Raw genomic sequence first — 27918 nt, forward strand, 5'->3', positions numbered from 1 at the left:
TTTGTTTACCTTTGTCGATTGAAAAACGCTAGATATAGATAGAAAATAGCTAAATTGGGAATACTCTTTGGATCTACTAGCGCCCTCTGGCGAAGAGATCACTAAAAAATTTGCCATGTTTGGCCACAATGGCGCCACAAAGTTTACATTTCAACGTGTCAAACTACAGCCAAAAAGTTCACAATTTTCGTGCAGTGTATTGTTATAATTTCGAATTTAATAACAACTTAAACAACGTAAATAGCTCTAAACAACTCTATTTTGAAAATTTCACTGATATTTTAAAATTACTACAAACATCAATATTTTTGTAATGAAGGGTAGAAACCGTTCGTTATTTTCACAACATTTAAACTCATTACAACACATTATTTTTAGACCTAATAATGCGACTTTTGGTTATCAAAATTCGTTATGCTTTTCCTTTCCCCGGCGGTATTAGCATTTGTCCCGATACCCAAGAAGGGTACCCCTCCTGATTCCTACGCTTTATAATACCCAGACTAATTCCATTGCCTTATGTGGTATCTAAATTGGGGGGACAGCTTGCCAATCAATTTGATTGCGTTGCGTTGATGTGTTGGCCCTGTTTATAAAGCTTTGGGGCTAGGATCTTTCGGTTTTTATCAGAATCGAGGTGCCTAAAGTCCCTTTGACGCACTGTGCACATAACCCTTCCTGTCACATTAACCAAAGAAATAATACTGTAAAATTAATAACATTAATTTAGAATTAACTAATAAAGTAAATATATTTCACTTATATTTATTTCCGAGTTCTGCTAAATTCTTTATGAAATTCTATTAATATTCTGTATCACAAAATGAAATATTATATCTTATATTAAAAAACAAAATAAAATATATATATTTTATTAACTGTTCTTCGATCAAGTTTTGTTATCGCAAGATAATTAAATAATTTTTAATTTATTCTTAACTAGTAACGAAATTTAAAACTCAAATGTATTGAACTCAAAGTGCTATCGTTACTTTAATCCCACCTTGTTAAGAAGTTTTTTGGCTTGATACATATTAATATTTATAAAGCATATTCGATTCTATTTTTATTCCCACTGTTGCCATGTGCGCATGCCTCTGCGACTCTCTGTTACATAAGCCTTATATAACGGGTGCGAGCGGGACGAGCATATGGCACTCGCCGGGCGCTCAAATTGCGCTCTCCCCCGCTCTGCGCCACCCCCTGCTCCAGTGATAGCAACCACGTGATTTCCACCGGCTGCAGCGAAAGAGCGAGTGAGAGCCAAGGAGAGCGAGCACATGGAGTTGTAAGAGTCGGACGGCGGGGAGGTGCTCTTGTTTTGATTTTCAATTTGTGTTCCAAGCTCCCCCGCGCCGCCATGAAAATGATTTAATCTTTTCGAAAATAGTTTCAGTTAAGCGTTGTTGCTGCGCGTGTGTGTATCGGTATCGGTTATTGGTGATTGGTAATCGGTTGTGCCGGAGAGAGCCCCAAATGTGCGAGCCCAGGGAGAATATCATGGATTTATCCGTAAGAGGTACGTTCCAAAGTTCCACTACCACTCAAACTCTCCCACTCTCTCCTACTCCGGTTCATTCACGACACCGCGAAAAGCAAAAACAAAAGACCAAAACACGTGCAATGGTAAAGGTGCGAATAAGTTTTGTTTGCTCTGCCTCTCACTCACACTCCCAGAACTTGAGCGGGGTTGGGGATCGGGAGAAAGAGAGCGCTGGGTGGGTGTGTAGCGAAAGCTTTTTGCGTACTTTTTTTCGCGGATTAAGCCCCCCATGTGACAAATTATTTGATGTTGCCTCCTGATTACTACAAGTTGGTTTCCCTACTTGGACATTTTTTATTTTTGCCATTTATTGTGCCTTTTTGTTTGCTATGCGGCGGAGTCTTTGGCAAATAGCGGTAAATAACACACGCATAATAATAGGGAGAGAAAGAGGGAGTGCGTTGAGATCGGCTCTCAATTAAAACTGCACATGGTACAGTGAGATCGCGTTAAGGAAACCAAAATAGAAACAATTTTATTTTAATTAACCTAAATTCAGATTTTCAAATTAACTTTTAGTTGTTATTTTGGAAGTTGAATTTATCAAAAATATTTTTAAAAAACCAACAATTAGTCATTAGAGTGATCACTGTTTTGCGCAGGTAGCAAATTTACACAGCATGCTGTCATTAATTAGCCAAGTCCATATGCCGCCTAATTGATATATTGTAGCTGCCAAACCCCTTTATACCCCCTAAACACCTTGTCACTCCACCAAACGACTTCCCCACAGATAAACCTGTATAAACTCAGCGATTGATATGACTCCAAAACCTGACCCCATTGGATCTTGGGTCGGCGTTTATTGCCTTTGATATCAGACTAATCAAGTATCCGGGTATCGATCAAATTCTAGAGACCCTTGGCTTTTGGTCCGATTCTGGCATACTTTTCAGTTGGTTACCATGATGGACTGCTGTCCAGAATTGGTGAAATAGAAGCGACGACGTCGTCCCCACAATCACAATCAATTGCACTGTCATCGTGTCGCCGGCTTCGTTATTTCTTATCAGGAGGAAAGGAAAGACGAGGTTACCAGGCGACTATAAATATTTACCCTCATGATATAGTTGGGCCGCATAAAAAATGAGTTGTGGCTGGTGCCTTATGATGATTATTATGATTATGATGAGGATGGAGCAGAGAGGCAGAGACTAGTTTAATTATAAACGTTTACGGCAAGAGCACACACGGTGTGGAAGGGAGTCTCAGGTTGTCATTCATCGCTCACGTTTAGAAAATAGGGCCTGATAAGAACAGGTCGTCACATAAAGACTTTTCTTTATTCAGAAATAATTTCCAGACACCAAGATTTCAGGTGGTATGGTGGGAATAATATGTTTCTGGACCGAGAATTTGTATTTATAAGTTTACGAGCAATAATCACCTTTTACTATTATTACACAGAAAAAAACTTAAAGCGATATCTCGCTCTTTCGCTTAAAAGGAGTTTTTTCCTGCCTTATGTCTCGATATTTATAGCTTAGTTACTTTAATTCCTCTCTTCTTTTAATTATTAATTATCTTGACCCTGAGAACATAATTTTCCTTCAGTGCAATTTTCTATACCCTATAATTTATGGGTATATTCTAGCAACTTCTTCTAGCCGATCGACAAAGCTTCTCCGATCAAAAGCTCGTGAGAGCGTAAGCCCCATTCTATTCAACACCGACTCTCCCCATCTGTCGTTCGGGTTTTTTAGCGATCGGATCTGATCACATGGTCAGGTCGTCGTCGGGGATTTCGTGGCTGTCCCAGAACCTCCTCGATTCTCAGAGCTCCATTCACTTCGCTCCGGCAGATAAGATCGCAGCGCACGCTTTGCGGCATGGAAAATTTGCCAATGCAAAGCGCAAGCGTTTGACCCCAAAAAACCAAAACATACTCGCACTCTTTGCAGCTCTTGGGAGGCTGATTCCACAAATCATTGTCTATCACTAATCTGTGGCCGAAATCGGGTCGCCAAAAAACACGCGACTAACCTGAATGGAACCTTGGCACGCGCCCCTCAAAAAGACAAGTATAAGACATTGACGAACGCGTCTGGGCAGTTTTGGAAATTTTCTGGGCAATCTCAATCTGAGTCAGGCGTTTTATTTGGGTTCGGTCAGTCTTGGACGCGAAATTGGAAGTGGAAGTGGACTTGGATTGTTGGTGGCGTGATGATAAAAACGTATAGTATACCAATATATACTATACGTATGGGCATCGAGCATAGAGGCGATGCCAAGGCATTTGTTTTGAATTGGTCTGGTACAGTCCCCATAGCGCCATAAAGGGAAATTGCCTTTTTACTTAGATTAGATTCACCCTGACCGACCGCCAGACATTTATTCGGAAAAAGGGTTTATCAAGTCAGTCTTGATGATATGCATGATGTTCCGTCACCTGCTATTTATATCGACGTCTTTTTACCTTTGAGCACAAACCAATCTATAAAATAAGGATGGAGAATGTAGTAGTAAGTTTGAATTTATAAACGTTTCTAGGCAAATTTTCAATTAGTTTATTTAAAACAATAATAACTATTTCTTTATAAACAGTAAAAAAATGCACTAAACCTCATCTTATATTTTAAATAATAACAAGTAATATGAGTGACTCTTGCCGAGCCATAAACGATATAAATCCCTGCTCTCAGATGTTTTATATAAATATAAATATTCCTTAGCCTCGATTTCTGGGAATCGTGGATACTTAAGCTCACAAATACGAATTAAATATTTAATAAAGTCAGCAGAAAAGCCGGGTCTTTTCTCTCTCTCTTTACCTTATCTTACTTGTCCTTCGCCCCATTCTATCCCGCTGGCCATTACGTCAATTTGCAATAACGAAAACCAGAGAAATCTAAACAAAACTGCAGCGCCATCATCAAGTGCTGTAATAAGCAGGCCCTCTCTCTTGCACCCGCTGGAACTCATTCAAATTGCGAATGCGAAACGGTGAGAGTGACCTGGGGCAAAGGGGGTCGCAGAAAGGGGGTGGTGGGAGGGGGCAGACAACGGACTGAGGCTTAAAATGAAATGGGGGAGTCGTCGCGTCGCCGCCAACGTCGACGTCTCTGTCGACGACAAAAATTAATATTATGTCATACACATGTATTGCGGTCTGCGGGTGTAATCGGTCACTGTGTGCGTGTATCAGTCTGCCAGTCGGCGAATGTGTGTGTGTGTGGGTGTAATTAGAACTACACAGGAAGAAATATCACTTCAATTGGGGAATGGGAACTATGGGGATATTTTGTAGATTAGTAAGAAATATTTCTGAGTTTAGGAATATTCTCTGAAAGTTTATAAGATACATAAAATTATGAATTGAATTGTGTAGGTCTTACTTTCATTATTTTAAAAATTAAACAATTTCTGAGGCAAATCTGTATCTTAAGGATGCCGTAAGAAGTATACATAAGTGAAGAAAAAGATTGTTTTTTGCGCAAAAGTATGCAATGATTTCAGGTTCTCATATTCTGCATTACTTTCGCTTATTTATTGAGTTCTATTTTGCAAAAGTTTAATTATTTTAAGCTTATTTAATCAGTATTAACATTATAAACTCTTGATTTTTTGTTATAAATAAAGCATCGATTTTTTATTGTTTTTTTTAGAACGAGTTCAATTAATCAATTTAAATAAAAGTATATCTTTCAAATTAAAATCAAAATTAAAAGCTTTTCGCTTCGGTTTTTTTGCCGTGTATATTACACAAGTGTAAAAGAGACCGACTGATAGAGACGAACTTGATAAAGCGATATCAATCTACACGTGTTGAAATACGGCAGAAACAAAAGCAAAACGCGATCGTTCATTGCCACGCAAATAAAAGCGCCAATTTACATAGACCGTTGAGCGAGCGAAAAAAGAGAGTCTAAGCCAGTTAAAATCAAAGATAGAGAGCGAGCCTGGCTTAACACTCACACAATCAAACCACATACGTGCACTCACACACATGCGGTTCAATTAAAAGGCGCCACAAAGACACATAAAAACGGTACTTTTTGCCATCGCTGTTTCGCATACAAATTGCAGGCAATCAACCACACAAACAACAATAAATACAATAAAGCCACCGCAAAACTATAATCAAGAAGAACATTTTATGAAAAAAGGCCAATAAGCCAGAGAGCTTTTTATTTATTTATTTTATTGCGTGAATGGTATTGGTATATGTATATCTGTGTGTGTGTGTGTTCGAGTGCCAGAATAAAATTGTAATTTTATCGGCCATAAAATTTCACACTAAATATAAAATGCACAGAAATTGGATTAACGAAAAATGCTAAAAATTGTTGGGGGGAATTTCTAGATGGCCAAAACCCAATTAACACAAGGCCAAGTTTAGAAATAAACAAAAAAATTAATAGATACATACATATACATATATGTATTTGTATGCTCGTATATCAAATGATAGAAAAACTTTAATAACTGGTTTTGGCCTAGTGACCAGCTGTAAAAGCGATTAGAGGCAGTGGAGCAAACTTAAAAAGTAATCACTTGCAAATTTGGCAGAATAGAAGCTTAAAAAGATTTTAAAATTTAATAGAAAAAAATCTAAGCACATCGGATAATCCATAAATCATTTTTATATTAAAAAATATATTTAAAATAGATAGATAAAAAATAGATGGAAATAAAATAAATAATGAAATAATAAATCTACATATTTTAAAATATAGACTGTACTTCAACAAAATATACAAAATCAGATAATCTTTGCATGATTAAAAAACCCTATGGAAATAATTTATCAAAATATACTTATTAATTATAATTCCCAAAATTTCCTTTGCTATAGAAAGTAATTGATATGCGGGTGTCAAAATAAGACTTCTTCCAAAATTCGTGATGATAATTTTCATTTGCTCTCCACATAAATGTATCAATTGAAATTTAACTATCACAACACATAGAAAACACTGAAATTTTATTGAGACCATTGTTTCCCCCCCCATTAAAAGAAAATGACACACGCAGGCTTAATTAGCGACCACAACAATCAATTATGAGACCCACATACTCGCAGCATCTCATGCCACTGTGTTGAGCAAAAGAGGTGGATATATAACTATAGAAAGAGAGGGTATAGAGAGGGAGCTACCGGCAAAAAATAAAATAAAAAAAAATAATAATTGAAAAGCCAACTTAAATAAGCACGTGGTGAAGTTAAGTGCTTTGTTGTTGTTGCGTGTTGAGCGGAGCTCTCAGAGGTTTTTCCATGTCAGTTTGTTTTGAATTGCAGTGCAGCTCAAGTGCGCCGGGTCACTCGCACACACACAGATACAAACACACACACACACACACATACGCTTATCGCTTGTTTTTGTTGCCTTTGCGGTCTGCTGCTGCCCAGCGGCAAAAGTGTCAACAGATGATGAAAAATGCGCCACTTGAGAGCGAGGCAAGATGAAGCTGAAACTGAAACTCAATTCGGTTACAGATACAAAATTTATTAGTTTTATTTTTGGCAATGATTATTATAAACTATAAAAATTGAGGTTTTTAGATATGATAAAGATATAAATTTATTAAATATTTTAATGGACATTTCATAAAATAGAAATACCTGATATATTTGAACTGATTTTAAGTATTAGTGACTTAAAACTGTTTGGTTTCTGTGGATTTTAGGTTAAAAATTGTATCTTTGTGAAGACCCAAACTATAAATTTGGTTTAACAACCGATTTTTGTGTAATTTTTTTCGGTGCACGTATTTTTTTCCAATTTGATGTATTGGCAGGAGCAGTGACAGCGAAAAGGGCAGGCCCAGATTGCTGTAGAGTCCCTAAAGAAGAGTATATGTTTGCTTGTTTGTTTTTATTTTTGTGGCTGGAAAAAGGAAGGTGATCGGCGTGTGAAGTTGTGACGCTGACAGTTCCATGGATTTGTTATTTTTTCGTGTAATTTTTTTGTTGTTGTTGGAAAAACTCATTGTAAGTGACACTTGTCATTGGGGGGGAAGTAAAAAGTGGTCGGGGGCTATGGTATTCAGACGTTTTCGGTTGCTCATTTACGCCCCCAACCAGGAATTTGCCGCACAGATCAATCACAAGACCTAAGCCCATGTCTTACCCCACTCAGCTACCGCCCATTCCATCCCTTGGCCCTCGCCTCCCCACTCCATCGGAAATCCACCCCCAAACGGTAAAATTCTGCGTTAATTGACAGTTGACGCTGTCGTCAACGCTGCCCGCGTCGCTGCCGGCGTCATCATCGTTGCCTGACAGTAAATTGAAAAATTGTTGAGATTTCTCAAAATAACGCAAATGTAAAATATCTTAGAAATTACAAACAACGAAAAGCAATCAAGAAAGCAAAAGATACACTGAAATATATATTGAAAAATATGAGTTTAATGATATTTTTTCGTTTTTAGCAACATTTCAAAAGGCAGAGAAAAAAAGTATACAAAATTATATATTATATTCATTATATTTTGTAATTTATTATTGATTTTTAAACAAATACTTTATGTTTATGGTTTTAAAATATCCTTCGAAGTACTTTCACTTTTTATTTAGATTAAACTTTATCTAAATCTTAAAAAATCCATATGTATGTTATTATTCAGGATGGCTTTACTTTGTCTTAAAATATAAATATTTATAAAAAAAGTTTTTTTATATAGAAAATAAATCTTTGCAACTTAATTATAGCTGTAAAAAGTAAATTAAATATTATTTTTAGTTTTTTTTTAATACAAAAATATTTATTCTCTGTGCACCTGTCTCTTGCTCAGCTTCTAATTCTCTATCCCTCTCTGATTTGTATTTATTTGTTCTTTGGCTCGGGCAAAAATAAATTAAACTTTTACGAAAATGCTCGGTTCAAGGTGAGTCTATATGAGTGTGTAGTATAAATAATTTGTGTGGCCATAGTTTCTGTACCGCCCCATACCCCCCTATCTTACTTCGCCCCCGCACACGCGCCTTTTGTCTGCGAACGTCACACGCAAAATTTTAATTGAATTTACATTCTCATCGAAGGCATTAAATAAAAAGAAGAATGGAAATAGAGAAATATTCCTATCTGTTTGCCAGTTGATAAGAAAGTGGAGAAGGGGCAAGGAAACGATGAAGAAAAAAAAACTAATTCAATTAACAGTTGGCCAATAAAAACGGAAAACGATTGCCCATTTAACTGGACAAAGGGGTACTGGGCGGCGGAGGAGGGGGCTGACAAAAAATAGTGTTCAATAAAATAGAATTGCTCAATCAAAATGGTTACCCAGGTAGCATTATATTCTTCTCTTTTTTATTTTGGCTGGCCTCTAAGGCTCCTTTTGCATAGCAGTTTTTATTGCTAGAGGGATTGTAGAGGTATGCTCGATTTAGGAAAATAAATTTAAGTCATGTAGAAAATATAGAAGAAATATATAAGATAGATAGAAGTATAAATAATTTATTCTAATTTTTGGGAGTACTTTTATAAAATATGTTAAATTTGTTCTCAATGATATATTAAATATATATTTATTTGAGTCTTGAACTTTGAAATTTATGAATAGGATATTACTATTTTTATTATTTTCGAAAATCCAAAAATACATTTTTTAAGTAAATAAAAATAATTCGAGTTTATTTAAAATTTTATTGAATTTTCCTAATTTTTTCTCGCATGGCCAACTGATTTGCTGTGGATAAAACAGACTTTTTATGGGATTACTAAATAGTCTGGAATTTTGTGTGTGTTAATTAGAGAGTTTTCGTGGATTTCAACATAATAACTTTGTATTATAATGCCCAGATACCCCCCTTTTGGTTCAAAAACTCGTTGAAGGAGCTCTCAAGTTCGAAGGTTTTTCAGGGCGACCAAGAACCAAGTGCGTGAGCTGCCACTTAGGGCATTTCCTGCCCCAGTGTTTCCCCAAGTGCTTCTCCCTTTTGGACAACAAGAAAATGTAACTCATAGAAACACACATACTTGTGCACACGAAACCGACAGTTTATAAATGATCATGCGTGGGTGTGTGTGTGTTAAACAGTAGGTCGTTGGGTGGCAGGAGATTGTGGGTGGTGGCAGTGGGTGGTGGGTGGCAAAGTCGTGCATGCTTTGTTTGTTTTGCTTTTGTTGCTGCCGTCACGTGGCCCCCATCTTCTTTATCATCTATTCTTTTTTCTTTTTTTCTATTATTTATTTTGTATTTTGGCATTGAAGCTTCTGTGAGTTTGTTGATTTCCTTTCTTTCTTTTCCTTGTTTGCACTTCTCGTTATTTCAGTGCAGTTGAAATTATCAATATTGTTGTTGCTGTTAGTTAAAAAAATGTTTGACTTCTTTTAAAGAAGGAGAAGAAAGAAAAAAATGAAAATTTTCTGTCCATCTATTTGTTTGTTTGTCGTTTTTATTCCAAGGAGTGGTTAAATGGTTAAGGAAAGTGGGCATGGGGCCACCACCTCAAAGGAAAACAGGGAGGGGAAAAACTAGAAAAACTTGGAGATTCCGTGACATTTTAGGGTGCTCTATTAATCATATGGAGGTTGAGGGGAATAGTCTTTGAAGTCGTTTCAAGTGGTGAGGGTTAAAGGATTGATATACAGATATTTTTGGGAAATTGGTTTTTTTAGGTATTAAGAATTTTTTTAAGATATTAAAGCAGTACAATAAATGCTTTAAAGTATAATTTAAATATTTAAACTAAAATTTTTGGATTGCAGAATTTTTATAATATTTTATTATATACAATAATAACATTTAAAATAACCTCTACTTTTACCAGAAGTTCCTAAGCTTTTTTCATTTTATAAAATTCCACAACTTTTCAGGTGCCCTTACTCCAAGATAATTATGTATTCAAAAACATATACTAGATACTTAATCATATACTTTATGCCATCTGCTACTGTTGACTTCCACATTTTTTAAATTGTTTTCCTTTCCCCTTTTAACAACAATTGGCGGGCAATAGTTAATTCCATCATAATTATTTCTATTCATCAGTCTGTGTACCCATGCATCTAGCGATCTATTCAACCAGAGATAGATCAAAGTGTGTAAACAAATCGACAATCATTGCATACATTTAACCCTTTGAGAGAAGTGCTAACAAAGGAAAAAACTTGAAAAATATTCTCGTAGTTTGGTGTTATTAATTCATTTGCGTGCTGCTAATGAATTGCCTCAGTCGAGTGTATTCAGCAGATACATGTGGCATCCGAAAAGTAGTGCAGTTCATGCCAGTGTATCTTTTTTTGGGAGTGTTCTCTCTCCCTGCTTTGGAGACATTTTAAGTTTACTTAAAGAAATTTTGGACCAAAAGAAAAGGGCCTCTAAGTGGAGGCGAACCAGAAGCTATATCCCCCATGGCTTCCCCTAATCTTCTCGAAAGATCAACAAAGAGCACACGTACTAATTCCGTCATTCATTTGTACGTTAATTTGTACAACTTGTCGTCGTTTGCGCCGTTCGTCCGTTTTCGTTTTGGTTTCGTTCGGTTTCGTTTCGTATAAATGTGCGAGATTTCAAATAGAGCAAAATGTAGTTCAGATCTCTGGGGTATATACAAACAGATATACATATGTACATATATGCAGCTAGCTGGGCTAGCTGATAATGGGTAATCTCCATCCGAGTGTTAGCGTGTGTTAGAGAAACAAACAGAGGCGGAGGAATACACATAGGTATAGGAATGCTCTGCTACATATCCCGCAGATCGCTAAACATGATGATCTTCGGCGTAGATGTTGTATCTATGACAGGTCCCTGCTAATGTCCACTAATTAAACGAATTTCGGTTTGTTGTTTCTTATGGATTTTCGATTTTCATCGCCTTTTGGTGGTGCATTTTAGAGGGCAGAAAACTTTAACTCAACTTCTTGTAGTTGATGTATGCCCAAGGCCGGTCACCGATGGATTTTGATAAGAAACTCGTGTGTACCTACATATAGAATATGAAATTCTTCGGACCGTGTGTGTTTGCTTGGTGATATGTGCAGCAGAGTCCCGATAAGGTGAGCCATATTTGCCAGCACACGGCGGAGAACCTAAAATCCGAAATCCATTTTTCGCTGCCTGCGACATTTCAGAAATGCCAAAGCAAATAAATTTTCGGTTAGGGTTAGGTACAGAGGCGCATGGATGTACACTGAGGAAATTTCAAAAGCAAATACTAGTAATATTTAAAAAGTGGAATACATATTTTTTAATAAAAATATGAAGTTTTAAAGTTTTTATATCAAGAAATTTATTGATCTTTAGATTTAATTTGTTAAATGAATTTGTAAGATTATTCTCTTAAATGTTTTCTGATTTTTTAAAGACGTTCCCATTTTTAAAAAGGTCTTATATCTTCTATATAAAAGATCTAATGCATATTGTGCGAATAAATCTGATTAAATACATGATTAATAAAGTATAAATCAGTCTTAAATTAAGAATATATTCTCCTTTATTTTTTCCCCTGCATATTCAATATAGGTGTATATGCAGCGATATATATAGAGGTGTCCGCCGTTGGTTCTTTGACAGAATGACATCTCGTGATGGGCAACATTGTTGGAACTATCTAAAGCAAGGCGATTCATATTTTTGGGTTCGAAAATGCGTTCACCCACACTTTCAGATTCATTTGGCGCTTTGTCTTTCTTTTGTTGTACTCGGAAATGTTGCTGGGTGTTGGATGGATGGATGGTGGACCCTTGGGTCAGACGGGGGTTTTCCGAGGGGGTCAACCCAGTCGCCTCGCCATAATTTATGGGGCTCGAACACGTTTCGCAGAGGAACTCTCTGAATGGGAATGACGTTTCCGCCTTGTAGCCACAGCCAGAAGCTACAAAGTAGAAGACACATCCATCTATTCATCCAATATATATATTTGTGTGCCGAGTTATTTGTCTATGGCTTTCGGATTTGGATTCGAAATTCGGATTTTCTCCTGCCACCGCTTCCTAGTTCTTCTTCATGTCACATGATGACAGGCGACAGTTTTTCTGTGTTCGTTCTATTTCGTTCGAAGAAATTAAGTTTTTTGGGTTCCTTAACTTTGAGTATACATTTCCCCTGGTTCTGTTCTTTGGCATTTCTGGGCCCTGACTCACCGCCAAAATGGCCAAAATAGTACACGAATCCCCTTGGCTTTAGTGTACAGTCAAATTCGGTTAAATTATTCTGATACGAAGCGCTTTGTAGTTGATCAGTTGTTGATCTCGCCGAAGGTTGTCCATCGTTGGAACTCTATATTAGTTCGTTAGCATCAATGAAGGTCAGCGGGAAATTTTGGGCAGCTGAAAGGGTTGACAATGTCGTGATCAGGCTTATAGTAAACAGTTCATTGCGTATTGCTTATAATAAATAAATATTAGAGGAAATTATTTAACCAAATAGTGAATATTTTTTTAAATGGATAATTTAATAAATATAATAATTTGTATACAAATAAATACATTCGATTGAATAAATATGCATGTTATTATCTTAAAAATTCATTTTTCATATTTAAAATAAAAAATAATCCCATTAATTAAACATCAAGATATAAAAGATTACGCCTAGTTCCATAAATAACATTCATTCTTTTTATATAGTGCAAATAATGTCAATAAAAAACTATTTAAATAGGCTCGATGATGATCAGTTTTCGTATTTTAATTATTCTGTTTACTCGCGGCAATTAATTGAGTGTGAACCTTATCAGCGCAGATACTTTTTGTTTCGTTCTAATCGGAATAAAACATGAGGTCCAAACTGGTGCTGGTTGCCACCTGGGTTTTGAATTTAATATTTATTATTATTATTTATTTTGTGAAGACCAATTTCAAGGCGGACCCATTGACCCCCCTTTCCTCTTGCCCCTCTAACCGCCAAAAATGGCTAAAGTGCACAAAAAGTTCTCGAGTCTTGCCGAGCTCTGTTCTCTATTCTTGATTCTACAGTTTTGTGTTTATTTATACAAATTACAGAAAAGAAATAAAAGCAAAAACAACTATAACAAACTAACAAAAATTTCCACACATTAAAAAGGTTTTCATAGCTATGAAATCAACTCACGTGAGCGCTGCTGCAGTCGACGTCGCTGTTAGAAATAATAACAAAAAAAAAAAAAAAAACAAATAGCGAAAAAAAAAGCACAACCGAAATAGTGAAAAATAAAGAAACTGGCAGATAAATCAGAGAGGGAGAGCGAAAGACAGAACCTAAAAACATTGAAATGAACGCTATAGTTGCCGCAGTGCCAAACACAGGCAAAAGATACAGATACAGATACAGATACGGATACAGATACGGCTACACTAGCAGATACATCTACGGATACTCGTACAACCACAAACGTCAGCGTTTTGGTTCCATTGACGTAATAGCCAAGCAGAGAGCAAAAAACAAAAATAAAAAACACCGACTTTTGCATGAGTAAATTGAAATGAAGCAAAATAAATAAAAATTGGCCGGCTAGCGATCTCTCAGATACTCAGATACTTCTAAGCGAGAGATACTTGTTCTGGACGACACAGAGAGCGAGAGAGAGAGAGAGAGAGAGCGCGAGCCATGTGAACTTTGAAACGCAGTGGAAAATGCCAAAAGTTTGGCGCGAGTGTGAGTGAGAGAGAGGCCAGGCCAAGTGATTAGACGGCAATTAGAGGCATTGGAAAGGGAGGGGGCCATTCAGAGAGCAAGAGAGAGTGGCAATCAAGCTTTAATTTAAGTTTAAGCTTAAGCTTGTCAAGTGTATTTCCACGATTAAAACTTCAAATTGCATTGTAACTGGATATTAGCTAATTATAATATTGAAAAACCATATATCTCAAGACCAAATTATAGCTATAAAAAGTAAATTTCCTTAGTAGATTGGGAATTATTAGGGCACAGCATAATTTTAAATTTCTTTCAAACATCTTGATATACAATTAACACATATTGATCGGTTTTAGCTTTAAATTATGTCGTAGGCCTATAATTCTCAACTGGTTTTGTCATAAATTTTTATTTTTAAAAAAGGGGTTAGGCTTTAAAAAGTATTTAGAAAATATAAATATTTGTAACCTAATGAGGCGTCAATATTTAAATATTTTCCTAAAGCCCTTTTTGTTTTCAACAATTGTTTTTTTTGTTTTTTTTTTTTGAGTTGCGCGCGCCGTTTGCCAAAAATAAAAATCCCAACACGCGGGAGAGAAACCGCCGCGTGAGCGCCAACGTGCGAGAGCGGTGTATCTCAATCCGAGCACACTATGAATCTGTATCTGTGAGTTCGCCCTTAGCCGCTCTCTGTAGCTCGCGCTCTCAGATTCTCTCGCGGGCGGCGTGTTTCTACACTTTGCAAGCGTGTGCCAGTCAGAAGTTAGTTGAACATTCAGCGCCACAAAAGCCACGCTAAAAACATAACAATCAAAAAATCAAAATTTACTAAAAAATTAATTTTGTTTAAACTCAAAAATTGGCAATATTTTTTGAGCAATTAAAAGAGCAAAAGCAACCCAAAACTAATTATAATGAGAGCTTTACCGAGAGCTAAAGTTCAATTAAGACCAACCGAAAAGCACGTGTCACTGCCAAGCAGTTGAAACAAATAAAATCCAAGCAAAGTGAAATATTAATGTGGAACTCTCAACAAAATAAAAATTAAGAAATATAATTCACAAAAATTAGCGCGTGTTTGTAGGTTTGTCTGCGTGGAAACATCGGAATAAATATATATATCTTAGTGGGTTTGTGTGTGTGATTAGGTGCGAGTGTGTGCGTGAGTGTAATGTTCAAGTTTTGTTCATAGTGCAAAAAGCAGTGTAAAACAAACAGAAACAACAATCAGCTGACTTGCGCGCACTCTCTCCCTCTATCTCTCTTTTACTCTCGTACTCGGCCTTTCTCTCCTGCACTCTCTAGTCTCCACTACCTCTCGCTCTAGCGGGAAATGCACCGCCGAGTGCAACGGTGAATAAGAAAGCTTCGGCGTGTAGAGTTGGCCCCACTTCCGCATCCTCCTCGCGCGTTTACGTGTATTTCTTTCGGCGACCTTTCGAACTTCGAATTCGGCATTGGTATTGGTAGTGGTGGTGCCTGTATAGGCGCTTGTCACATGCGCGCTACGTCGACAGCGACGCCGGCAGCGGACACGAAGACACGCCGACACCCACACAACGCAGCGAACGAACCGAGCCGAGCAGCCGAGCGTCGCGCAGTCATGGTTTTTACAGTAAAAACAGCGGCGGCGGCAGCGAGTCACACGTCGAGCGTCGTTCGTTGAGATACAAACGCACGGATACGCGCGGATACAAGAGCAACGCACCGCATAAACCTTCTTCTCCTCTCCAGAAAGCAGAAAGGATACCAAATAGTTTCAATATAACCGATTCCGCAGAAAGTAACATTAAATTAAATACAAATAAAACGTAAAATCGCAAGAAATAAATCGCATAAAATATAATATATATTCAGATAATGTGTGTCTTTGTGTGTGTGTTGTTGTTCTGATTCCGATTCCGAATCCGTTTCTGTTGTCAACATTTTTCATCGATTTTCCCTGTCGGGCGCTCGTCGTTTTTTCGCGAACTCTCTCTCCCTCTCTCTTCCCGTCGCACCTCGCTCGCATCCTGTCGTTCGTTCGTTCGTTCGTGTGTGTGTGTGTGCGCTACGCGTGTGTGATCGCCACCCACACTGCTCACCTACACACCTGCATCTATATACCTGTGTACCGCAATTCTCCAAAAGCTATTGCAGCTTCCTCTTCTTCGTCACCGCCAGCTATCTGCCATCTCAGTCGCACGCCGGGCGACGAAACGAAACAAAAACTATTGCAAATGCCATATTAGTGCTTTATAACTGTACAATAAGAGATATATCACAAAAAAAAAAGAAGAAGAAACATACACACACACACCTACCAAGATATAAATACCAAATATACATATGTGTATATATGTATAGCGAAGAAAGCAAAGGAGAACTTTACCCAAAAAGCAATTGATTTTATTTTTAGTGCCGCCAGAAAAATAGAAAAAAAGCCTAACAACAAAATTTCAGCAGCGTTTCATCGGCAGCAGCGTTAAACGTTTTTCAAACTGAAAACTGTCAACAAAATAAAACCACAAAAAAGAAAAAAAAAAAAGAACGACGAAACGGAAAGAGGAAAATAGAAAATAGAAAAGCCACAGAGAGCAAAATAAATGCAGCAACTAAACTAAACGCATTCGGCATTTGCAGCAACGGCAGCAGGAAAAGACGCTATAAAAATAGCTTAATTAGCCAATGAAACAACAAATTCAATTACAAATTAAAATAAACACACAAAAAACCAACTAAAAAGTAACCAAAAAGTCAGCGAAACCTTTGACAAAAAACAAAATAAAAACGTACTTTTAACATAACTCAACATAGAACGAAAGCCCAGCTAACAGATACATGAATTAGTTTTTAAAGCAACCCCTACAAAAAATTCTTGTTGTACTCGCAAACGTTGTTGTTAAAACTAAAAAATACAAATAACATAAACACTAAGTTGAAGCAGAAGCGTTTAAGAATTGTTGAATGAATTCGCGGTGCCTTTATTTATAGCAAGCATAACAAAATCCAACAGAAAAGTAATAATATACACACATATATAAATACAAATATATATATATCTATATACAGCTCTATATATAAATATCTATGTAAAAATCTATAGAGAAAGATCGTATATATATATAGACGAAGCAATAAAACGTAACGGGAACGTGCAATATTTTCAAAGGTTTAATTAAATTAATTTCGATTGTGATTTAAATAAAACAACAACAAAGCAAAACAAAATACGGCAACAACAAATAACTAAACTAAGCAACCAAATCAAAATAATCATAATAAAAAAGTGAGAACAACACAAAAATTCGTTGGTTATAATTAAATAATTGATTAATTATTAATTGTTATTGTTGTGAGATTAACATCATTATTATTAAAATTATAATTGCCATTCAACAATTATAAATTTTGTTGCCATTGTGAAAACGCACTCAAACAAACAAAATATAAATAAAAATAAAATAAAAAGAATAAACAGCGAGAAATAACTAGCAAAAAAAGCAAACAGCAAACTGCAGGCCAACAAAAAACCCGCAACAAGACACTTTTCTGTTCGTGTATAATCACAAAATTTCGGAAATTTTTATGAAAAAATGAGCGACAGGGAGCGATCGTCCCCAACACTGATCGAAACTGGTTTAAAAAACTTAATTGGCGGCCGTGATGGTAACTATCCACTGATCAGCGGCATTAATGGTGAGTTCAAAAGCACAAACCGAAACGAAATCAAAGGGAAATAGTTCTGTAGTTTCGTAATAATAATAATAATAGTACTCGAAAGTGCAGGTCTGCAATTGAAATGTTCTCCAAAATAGTGGGGTAATAAAAGAATCATTACCCGCAAGTGCCGGCAATCTGTTCCCACTTGAAAACATCGAGAGAAAAAAAAAGACACTCTGAAGCTTTCAAAGTCATAAAATACGAATTATATTTTGATTGGGTCATCGCACGTCCGGAAATGTATGCAAAATAAGCGAGGGAATAGGGGAGGTTTTTTTTGGTAGGGGCTTAAAAACATCAACATCAGGCAGTCAGGGTTTTCAGACACGTTCCGTGCAAGACCCAAATCCAAATTAATGGCAGAATAATGTTTAAAATAAAACCAAAACATTTTTCATTTCTTGCCAAACATAAATCAATTCGAGGCGGAGGTGGGCCTGTATTTCTGGGGGGATGGTTTCTGACCCATTACTACCACTCATCGTTGAAGTAATATATAGAAGTATCTATTCTATCGCCTCAAATCAAAATTGATAAGGCTGTTAACCCACAAGCGTCCACAAGGGGGGAACACTTGAGCCGAGGGTTGGCGCAAGGTTAAAGTGTATGAGAGCACGGTCAAGCGAGTGTCGCATGTACTCGTCGTCGTAGTTGCGGGGTCATTGAAGTCCGTTGAACGTGAGCGCTGTGACCCCCTTCCCAGATCCGCCTCGATTAACCCCCCTTCGGACGCCGGACACCGAGCTGTTGCCGTTATCAGTGCCTTAACCCATTGGGCAATCTGGGACAGCAATCGATTGGCTTGAAAAATAATTAGTTTTAAGTGTCTTGATGAAGGCTTTTTTGGGTTAAACTTAATTATAATTAATGTTTGGGGAAATTTTGGTTATGCTTTTAGTGGAATTTTCCATTTGGGGATGTTTGTTTTATGAATTAAATTCTAAATTTTATGAATAGGAATATAAAAGGGTTTCAATAATAATAGTTTATGACTTTTATAATATTTTTAAAATGGAATAACAATATATTTTGAATTTTATAATTATTAAAATCTAAATTTAGATTATTTTTGAGATTTTATGCTTTTAAATGTGCGGTTTTTTTTTTATTTATAATAATTTTAATAAAGAAAAACATTAATTAGCTTCTAAAATGGATTAATTTATTATAAGTTCTTATAATTAACAATATTATAAATAAAATGCTATATAAACAACCTTATAAATATCCTAATTTATATCATTCTCGAGAACCTTTTCTTATTTTATTTTTTTCTTAAATATATATATATATTTCCTGAAATCCTTGTGATTCCTTTATTTATGCTCTCAAGGCTGTCATTTATCTTACTTTGCTGCAATTGTTATCCACTTTTCATTGCATTTCAATTCCAATTTCTTTTTCCAAGCAATTACACAGCAATTTTACTACGCCCTCGTGCTGACTGCTTTTCTTCAGTTTCCCCTTACTCCCCACCGCCAAATCTAGACCCGTAAACCCCTTTTTAAATCTGTTGCAAAGACATTTGCATAAGAAAGGAATTGGTCTTGACCAGCATATGGCTTCGAAAACCATCTCTGTGGGGAAAAAAGAATTCAATTCAGAAAGCATTTTAATTCTCTTATTTTCTGTTGCATTTTTTTTGCTGGTTTCACATCTGCCCCGCCCACTGAGAAGCGCCCACTTGGCCTGCGGCAACGTAACCAGAAATCAATAGCATAAAAGCAGAACGAGAAAATGCCATTAAAAAGTGTCATAATCGGTCAGCATAATGAAAAGCATTTTCTACCAAGTATGGGCGCAAGTTTTCCTATCCCCTTTTCTCCTCCCAGCAAACGCCACGTTTTTGTTTCCATAAATCAATAAGCGGAAACCCCTTTGGGAAACCTTCTCCCATGTCTAGCCAAAAAGTTGTTATTTTATTTTATAATTTATTGTAGCATAATTTTTGAGGCCTCTGTATTAGTAAACTAGTTTTTTTTTTCTGGTTAATTTTCCCTTAGTTCTTATCAGCCATGCGGTGTTGTGTGTTAACAAGCATTTGATTACCGCATTAAAAAAAAAACAACACTTTATAAAACACACTAGTTAAATACGGCAAAATAAACATCGGGGGGGATGGAAAAGAGGCAGGAACAGGCTGATAAGCTACAGATAGCCAGGGGCAAGTGTGAAGAGCGTGGGTTACACAGCAACAACAAAATGTAATAAATATAATAAAGTAACATTTAAAGGAAAAGCTAGACAAAACTGTTAACAAAATAAAAGTAAATTAAAGAAAAGTAAAGAATCTTAAAACTTTAAAATCTCTTTTAAAGTATATACAATTCTTTCAGTGTAAAGTGCTTTTAGTGGAGGGACAAGGGAAGTAATCAGCCTAGTGATAAGCCAAACTAGAAAATCTTACATGAACCAAGTGGCAAAGGGGCGGAGATAAGATTACTGGACTTTGGGTGCTAAGAAGTCGCTCTCGTCTGGCACAAATCACTCGTCTGCCCACATAAATTCTTCGAGTGTAACCAACTAATAAAAAAATACAAAAACTAACAACTGCGTGTGCCATTGTCGTCGAGGGCAAAGCTCAAAAGTTGGTTTTTAGTTCCTTTTTGATAAGCAGCAGCACATTTGATTTGTATCTAGCTGGATGAGTGGCGATCCAATTCAAAAGGCGGATGACTCGTCGGTACAGAGGGGATTTATGTAGAAGATACCAGTTGGATCCAAGTCCAAGTCATTTGCTTATTAAGACTCATAGAGCTAGATTTCTGCCTTTAATTTATGGGGGGAACTTTCCATATATTTTCCTGAAAAATAAAAATATTTGAGTGATATATGAAAGATAATATAGTGAATTAATTTTAAGATATAATTAACACAAAATGTTAAGCACAAGGAAAGGATTTAGTTGGTTAAGATTGAGGAATTTTAAGACATTTAAACAAACAGTATTTAAAAGAAAAATAAACACATTTTATATTAATGAATTTATAAAACACTTTCAATTGAAATGTATCTTTCCCTGTTTATCTTTGTATTTAATTTAAATTGCAAACGAATTGTTTTTAGCTCAACTAAACTTTAAATAGAAACCTAATTGATTGTCATCACATTTGTGTTTAGTTCGATTGAATTATGCAGCCAAATGAATGCATTATTTCAAGTGGAATTTAAAATGCTATCTGCAAATGCCATCCATCTATCCCGCTCGGTAACCACGCTGTCTCTGTCCCGGGCTGATGGGCAATTATATTTTATTCGATTTGCATGTCAATGTTGCATAAAACGAAGCGCCGGCAATTGGCATAAATAAATGACAGCTCGAATTGTTGTTTGACCGAGTAAACAAGTGGCAGGGATTGACTATCTCGCCGGCTCTCGTAGCATTTCCATGCCTTCATTATTGATTGCAAATTAGCAGCAAATCATTAATCTAGCATTTTTTTCAATGACATAATCCATAGAAAAGGTGACAATCGGGTGTGTGTGCTGCGTCAATTGATTGCTAATGTGAATCAATGTTTATATAATCGCACAAATGCAGTGATAACCTGGCTCTTAATGCGTGTCACCAGCACCATCCTTGAAGGCAGATAGAGATTAAAAATCAGCCAAGTGCAAACAGAACTTGGGCTGGAAATCCGGCTTGCCTATGGAAAAGTTAGCCAAAAACCCATTGATTCATTGACTTGGCTTTATGCAATTAAAAGTTTTAATTGAAAAACCTGCCCTGAATGGCGGCGGCGACTAGCAAGAAGTCTCAAGACAAAATCACATCCGTAGCAGCATTCTTTTTTTTTTGCATTTTTAATTAAGCGAAATGTGTGAAAAGCTAGTACTAGAAATATCAAACAACAGTGGCTACAATGTGTGAAAAATATTTTCATAAATATGCATGTTTTACAGGGGCAAGAAGAGAAAAGTGCAGCGGAAAATCTTAAACTGAGCAGAGAAAAATGCTGGCGTGTGAATTTGTCATGCCGCGAGCAGCTGGTGTGGTAATTTTTTTGTTGTTCACACAAATTGCGGTCAAACAATATGTTTGTTGCCAGTCTATTTTCGACATGATCACGATGCGTATCAAAAGACTATATATCAGCAGCTCCTATATATCTATATCTATAAACGCCTTCGGCCAGCTTAAAGTGTGAGTCCGAGTGTAGGGCGAATGTTTAATCAATTTTCGCTGACTTGCCTTTTAAAAAAGCACAAAAAAAATATGTGGGAAATTATTTGCTGGCATTTGGCCATGCCAACCTTTATGTATGCCCCGCGCAGGTGTATGTGTGTGGGTATCATCCGCAGCAAGGACGTTGTCGGCAACGTTTTGTACCTGGCAAAGGCAACAATTCAAAACGAAAAAAAAGAGGAGAAGGAACACGGCAAGAAAAAAAGGAATCAAATTAAGGTTAAATACCACAAAGCACACACATACACACACACACACACTCGCCAGCGCACGTTCAAGCATTCGCAGCGACTTAAATCTGAAACTAACACACGGATAACTAGTCGTATACGTATCCTCTTGGCGGCGCCTGAAAGCAGGCAACACTTTTTGGCATTTGCCGCCCGCCGACTTTGCTTCAATTTTTCGTTGAGTTCAGATGCACTGGCAGAAAACAGGGACTAAAAATATATATTAAGGATATTTATAAAAAATTTTAGAGGGTTTTTATAGCTAATATATTTATTTATCTTTACAAATAGTTGAAAATAAATCGATTAAAATGAAGATAAAGTTAATTTGGTCACTATTTTAAGGTTTAATTTTTTATTTCACTATAATTTATATACTGCTAAGATGCATTTGTTATTTTTTTAGTAGATAAATAATTAAAATTCTTAGAAAAAATGCTTATTATTATTTTATATATATTATAATTTAAAAGTAAACATATTTTAAGGTTTTTGAAAGAAAAATGAAGCCCATTCTTATTTAAAATAATATTTAATAATTCAAATAATTTATATTTTCAACTAATTTTTATAAAAAAAATATTAAAAAATACTTTTTTCATGTTAGTAAAAATCAAATATTTCAAATAATTTTAATTTTACAATTATTTGTTTAAGAAAACATAAAAGTTAGTCTCTTCTTCTTAGAAAAGGTCTTAGCAAATCTCAAAAGATAGTTTGTTTTTTTTTCCCCGGTGTCCTAAAAGTTGCTCGTAGGCGTTGCCACCGGAATTTCTGTTGGCAAAATGATGGACAACAACAAGAGCAAGAGTGGCACACAAAACAAACTGGCAGGAAGTTGGAAAACAGTCACGAAACCCAAGCGGCTGAATTGAGCACTAAAAATAACAATAGCAACACACACACATACAGGACACACATCATAGTGGGGAGCACTAAAACAGTCACAATTCGTGCAACATTAATAACAAAATCCATAAATGAAATAATGTTGACTTCATTTGTTTGCCCCGATGACGTCAAAAAAGGCAAAAAGGAAGCGCGCAGGAGAACTCGAACGGGAAATAGAAATGGCAACAGAAATAAAAATACAAAAAAAAAAAGGAGGAAACTCAAAGTTCGCAAAGTGCCTCAAAATCGACAAAATACCACGGGGGAGACAGGCTACAGTTACAACCCACCCGCGGATATATATATTCTCTTGTTGTTGTTGTTTTCTTCCTTTGTACTTCGCGGCACACACAAAAGACACACAGACCTACATCGAGTTTGGGTCCCAGCCCCCTTTTTGCCGAGATTTTTACTGTGGAATGTCCTGTCGTGGTCCCATGGTCCTGCGTTTGAACATGTGTTGGTTGTAAACAGGAAGCAGCAAGCAGCAGCACAGGCAGAAGCCGAAGCAGCTGGGGCCTCAAAAATACTCGTATACTCGGTCCGAAGAATGTTTTGCCACTCGAATATATGTAGTACACTTCCCCCCTATTACACCACCCCCCTCTGTATCAGCTTGCTTTTAGCCAGGCGTAGCATGTTGCAAATGTCAAAGTGGCAAAACCCGGAAATTCGAAGGACATGTTCGAAATACGACGCCCACACAAGCCAGAGAGAGCGAACAAGGAGAGCTTCAGGAGAGTAAGAAAGAGCAAATTTTTTGGTGGGGAGAAAAGTCTCCAAAGAGCGGTAAACATGCGCGAAATTCCCTATGGCAAACTCTCACGAGTAAATTGCTTTGAATATTTCACTTACGTTTTTGTTTTCATTATGTGTGTAATTGTTATTGTCTCTTGTGAGCCGGTAATGCTAGGCTCTCTCTCTCTCGCTCTTAGCCTTCCTCTTTCCCACCCCCCACTTTCTTGGTAAATGTAAGCCAAACTAAAGCATCTTAAGCCAAGTTAGCGTCTCTCAGGTTTCGCTTGCTGTTTTAACAAACACTAAGAAAACAAAAAATACCAGAAAAGAGCTTTGCCTTAGGCCCCCAAAATCCCCTCTTCTTGGCTCTGGCTTTTATTTTTTCGTTAAGGCTGGCTCTTTGATTAGTTGAACTGAATCACGAGTTTTAGTTTAACAACTAACACGAAAAATTATGCAAAATAAAAAAAAAGACATTGTGTTGGCCATTTAGCGTTTAATAAACTCAGACACGAGGCAAGATTTCGGCTAAGTGATGAAATGTCAGGGTTCCACGGGGCGGATACGTAATATTAAGTCAAGCTAGGAAATTAAGAGCAAACAAGCACAGAACAGCCTGGGTTACAAAATTCAGCTTTAGTTAGCTATACAAAAATACAACCCCTTGCTCCACCTTATTTCAAGGTCGCTGTGCTAAGCACGTAGCAATTTTAGCTCAATCATACGCACTGTTGTCCGCTGGGAAATTCGCTGAGCGCTTGACATTTGACAAATTACCCTCAGAAAGATCATCTATATATGCATCGCACTATCAAAAGCATTTAAATTTTATTTTTCCAAGCATTTTCCTAATCAGCCTCTACTCTGCGGGTCAACAAAAATCACACATTTACTTCTGCTTTTCCTCTAGCATAATCAGCTTTTTTTTCACTTTGCTGACGTAGTTTGGAGCTCACTGATCATGTGCTGAATGATGAACACTATAGCAACAGCAGGAAAAAAAAGGAAAACAAAAAAAGCTTAGGGAAGAATGAAAGCAGAAAGCATGAAAAATGATTTCAAATAAACATTCTGAACTAAGGGAAAATAGTAAACATTTTTATTTGCCAGTGCTAAAATGGTACGCTTTTGTAGGAGAAGAAAATCCCAATGAGAGAGAAACTAAAATTAGCCAAAAAGAAATAAATGAAAATTGCTGCAACAAGTAATTGCAATTTGGAGCGTCTTGGCAGACAACCATCGCCGCGTTTCCCCCCTTGAAACCAAGAAAAAAGAAACATCCATTAGCTTAATTTACCTTTTAAAATTGTTTTCATTCTCCACATTCGTTCGTTTTATTTTTAATTGCACAAACATATTTTTGGAAAATTTGCTTTGCTACATAGAATGTGTGCTTTTTTTCTCTTTCAATTAGCATTTCTTTTTTTGGGGGCCGCTGACGCAATTATCAATTGTTTCCAGATAACTATAATTGGGTTTTTTATTATTAAATCGTCTGCTTTTTATTTTGGCTTAAGACTTTTGTTTTATATAGTTTCTTAAATGTTTCTCCTTGGCAACCCGCGATAAGCTTAAAATTGTGACATAAAACCAAATAAAAGAAATGCCAAAAAATTAAGTATTAAACACATGAAATTGATCGATACCGCAGTGGCTTTTTCTTGCGTTTTTTTATGATTCTTTTATAAAAAGAATTTGTAGATTCCAGGGCAAACAAACTTAATAATTCTTATCGCCTGAGTGTGAAATTGCATTTTTATGGACTCTTTTATGACTGGCTCCTTTGTTGATATGACCAAGAGCATTCTACGAATTACTTAAGAGCTCTTCATATTTGTATATATATATATAGCAAATAGCCGTCGTATATCTTAACAGCAACTACCTTGAACATTCTTAGATTGGCTTCAAGTTGATATGAATGGAACTTCCTCATCGGTGGAACTGGAACTTCTGAATTCTGAAAAATTATGATAGATTCAATTTATGATATATTTTATAGGTCTGATATATTTCTGGCTCTGTTACCCTTATCTCTCCCCCCTTTTTTTTGAATACACACACATCGATCTTCATAATCTCACTTGGCTGAATTGAAATTTTATTTGTTTTATTTGTTTTCTTGGCTCATTTGTCATAGAGACTTCTTTTGTCAGCGGCTTTTGTTGCACAAACAATGTGTATTCCCTTTGGATATTGACAGTCTGTAGATATATGTACATAGGTTTGACTTATCAGTAAATGTTTACGATAAATCAAATCGCAGGAAGTGCAATTTTTATCGGACCAACACTAAAGCAAAATTCACAGACAGTTTTGGTGTAGAATATTCGGCAAAAAAGGGGGACTGGTAGAGGTTTATTATAAATAATTTAGCCTTTAGCTTGCAGTTTATTTTCCAATTTGGGGCGATTTGTGTATAATGCGATACCGTAAACAAAGGACTATGGGATTTAAGACAAAACAAAAAATTAAATTAGAACAAAGGGGGAATCTAAAAGGTTTAAAAATATATATTTTATATTAGGGAAAAATATAGAACAAATTAATAATTATATAGTATGAATAGCAGAAAAGATATGATAATTAAATTACTTATAAAACCTCTATATATTTCCATTATTTATGGTTTATTTATTTCCCAAAACTTTATTATCTTTTTTCCAACTGTCAAAACAATCCCAACTTCTGTATCCTTCTAAGAACCGCCATTGTCTGCTGTCATTTTCTTCAAATCAGCACGCATCCCTGACCACAACTCTTATATGAATGAAGGGGTATCCAATCCCAATTATTGCTGAATTGCTCTACTTTTGATCCATCCATCAAGTTTTCAATAAAAACTGCGGTAGAAGGAGATAGAGAGAAGGCATAAAGAATTGATTAGTTTATAACGAAGGCAAATTGAGCTTTAATTTGTTTTGAGTGGCTTCGAGTAACTCTGCCTTCTATGTGCGTGACCAGAGTTGTCAGTGTGGGTGTCAGTGTGTGTTGTTGTGTGTGTCACTTACATTGTATATAAGGTCGTCATATTTTCCGGGAATATATAAAAGGGTTGTAACTATGGTCAAGCTGTGGCTGACTCAAGTCAGAGCAACAATTTGTTGGCCATTAGGCTAAAGACTACCCACAGGGGTGTAGTGCAAGTCGAGACATTCGTTAGGGGACATCGATTAAATATTTAAAATGACACACAGATATGTGGAGCACAGGAATAAATGGATATACATATGCTCTTTGGCTTTAAAAATACTGGGAAATAATTTAATTTGGAATATAAGTGTATCAAGTGTTTGCTTTTTAATACATTTCGAGATAAAAGGAAGCTTTAAATTCTATAAAAATATTATTTACATATTAATTATGATTTGGTTTTTCACTGATTGTAATTATTTTGAAGGACAAGGTTTCGGTTTCAACTATGAAAATTTCAAAGAAAATGAACCTTTAAATATCATAAAAAACCTTTTTTAGACATTTTTGAAATAGTACCTTTCCCTTTTACCTTTTGAACATTTGCCTAATGGGAATGCTGCGAGTCACTAGCATATATTAGTTGGCTATCGCTGTGGCTTTCTTCGTTGGCCTGCTCTGCAATTAGTTTGGCTTGCAATTCGGCTGACATTTTGCCTGGCCCATGGCAGCACTTGTATGTGGGCACCTCGTTCCCTTCTCCCTTCCCTGCGATCTTGCTTTGCTTTTCGGCAATATCTCGTGCACTCGCTTTTGTCAAATGACATTTCTATTTCTTGTAGAGTAACCCACACACTGCCATCGTGTGTGTATATATATATATATGCAGATATAGTCGGGTGTTGCCAGGAGGGATCCATTCCCCTCTGCCGTGCACCTACAAAGTCTGCCACTAATGTGGCGTACGTTTTTTGGCCAACACTTTATCAAGATGGCAGACGCCTTGGCTAGCGGCCAGAAGTGCACACAAAACTACAGAATTTTACCTAGGCCAAAAATCAAGGGACAGGGAAGGGGGGGGGTGTGCGGCAGGGGGTGCACCTTGGGGGAGTTTTCTTAATTTCTAAAGAGTCAACTGGCTCACTTCACAAATTCGAAATTCTGTAAGCAATTATCTGAATGAGTTTTCTGCCCATCAAAAACATGAAGGA

The 27918-nt window shown here is 36.4% G+C and overlaps 1 protein-coding gene and 1 long non-coding RNA gene across 9 annotated transcripts in view; one reads left to right on the forward strand and one right to left on the reverse strand.

Annotated features, from left to right (window-relative positions):
• The first annotated feature begins 1405 nt into the window (after window positions 1–1405).
• Pdp1 (PAR-domain protein 1) overlaps window positions 1406–27918 on the forward strand; it is a 59079-nt gene continuing 32566 nt past the window's right edge. The window contains exons 1-2 of one of the 8 annotated variants that reach the window (XM_041775534.2): window positions 14812–15131; window positions 16446–17725. In XM_041775534.2, the coding sequence (XP_041631468.1) occupies window positions 17623–17725 (103 nt within the window). In that variant the 5' untranslated portion in view covers window positions 14812–15131; window positions 16446–17622. Of the gene's footprint in view, window positions 1520–14811; window positions 15132–15690; window positions 17726–27918 lie in introns of those variants that run through there. The other 7 variants (XM_017161101.3, XM_070286086.1, XM_070286087.1 and 4 more) reach the window with 7 other exon arrangements.
• Window positions 26456–27918, reverse strand: part of LOC121502290 (uncharacterized) — an 81582-nt gene continuing 80119 nt past the window's right edge. The window contains exon 5 of the long non-coding RNA XR_011445054.1: window positions 26456–26637. This is a non-coding gene — a long non-coding RNA (uncharacterized lncRNA). The remainder of the gene's footprint in view (window positions 26638–27918) is intronic.

The sequence above is a fragment of the Drosophila kikkawai genome, chromosome 3L (genome assembly GCF_030179895.1).
Source record: "Drosophila kikkawai strain 14028-0561.14 chromosome 3L, DkikHiC1v2, whole genome shotgun sequence".
In the NCBI taxonomy this organism is placed as follows: domain Eukaryota; kingdom Metazoa; phylum Arthropoda; class Insecta; order Diptera; family Drosophilidae; genus Drosophila; species Drosophila kikkawai.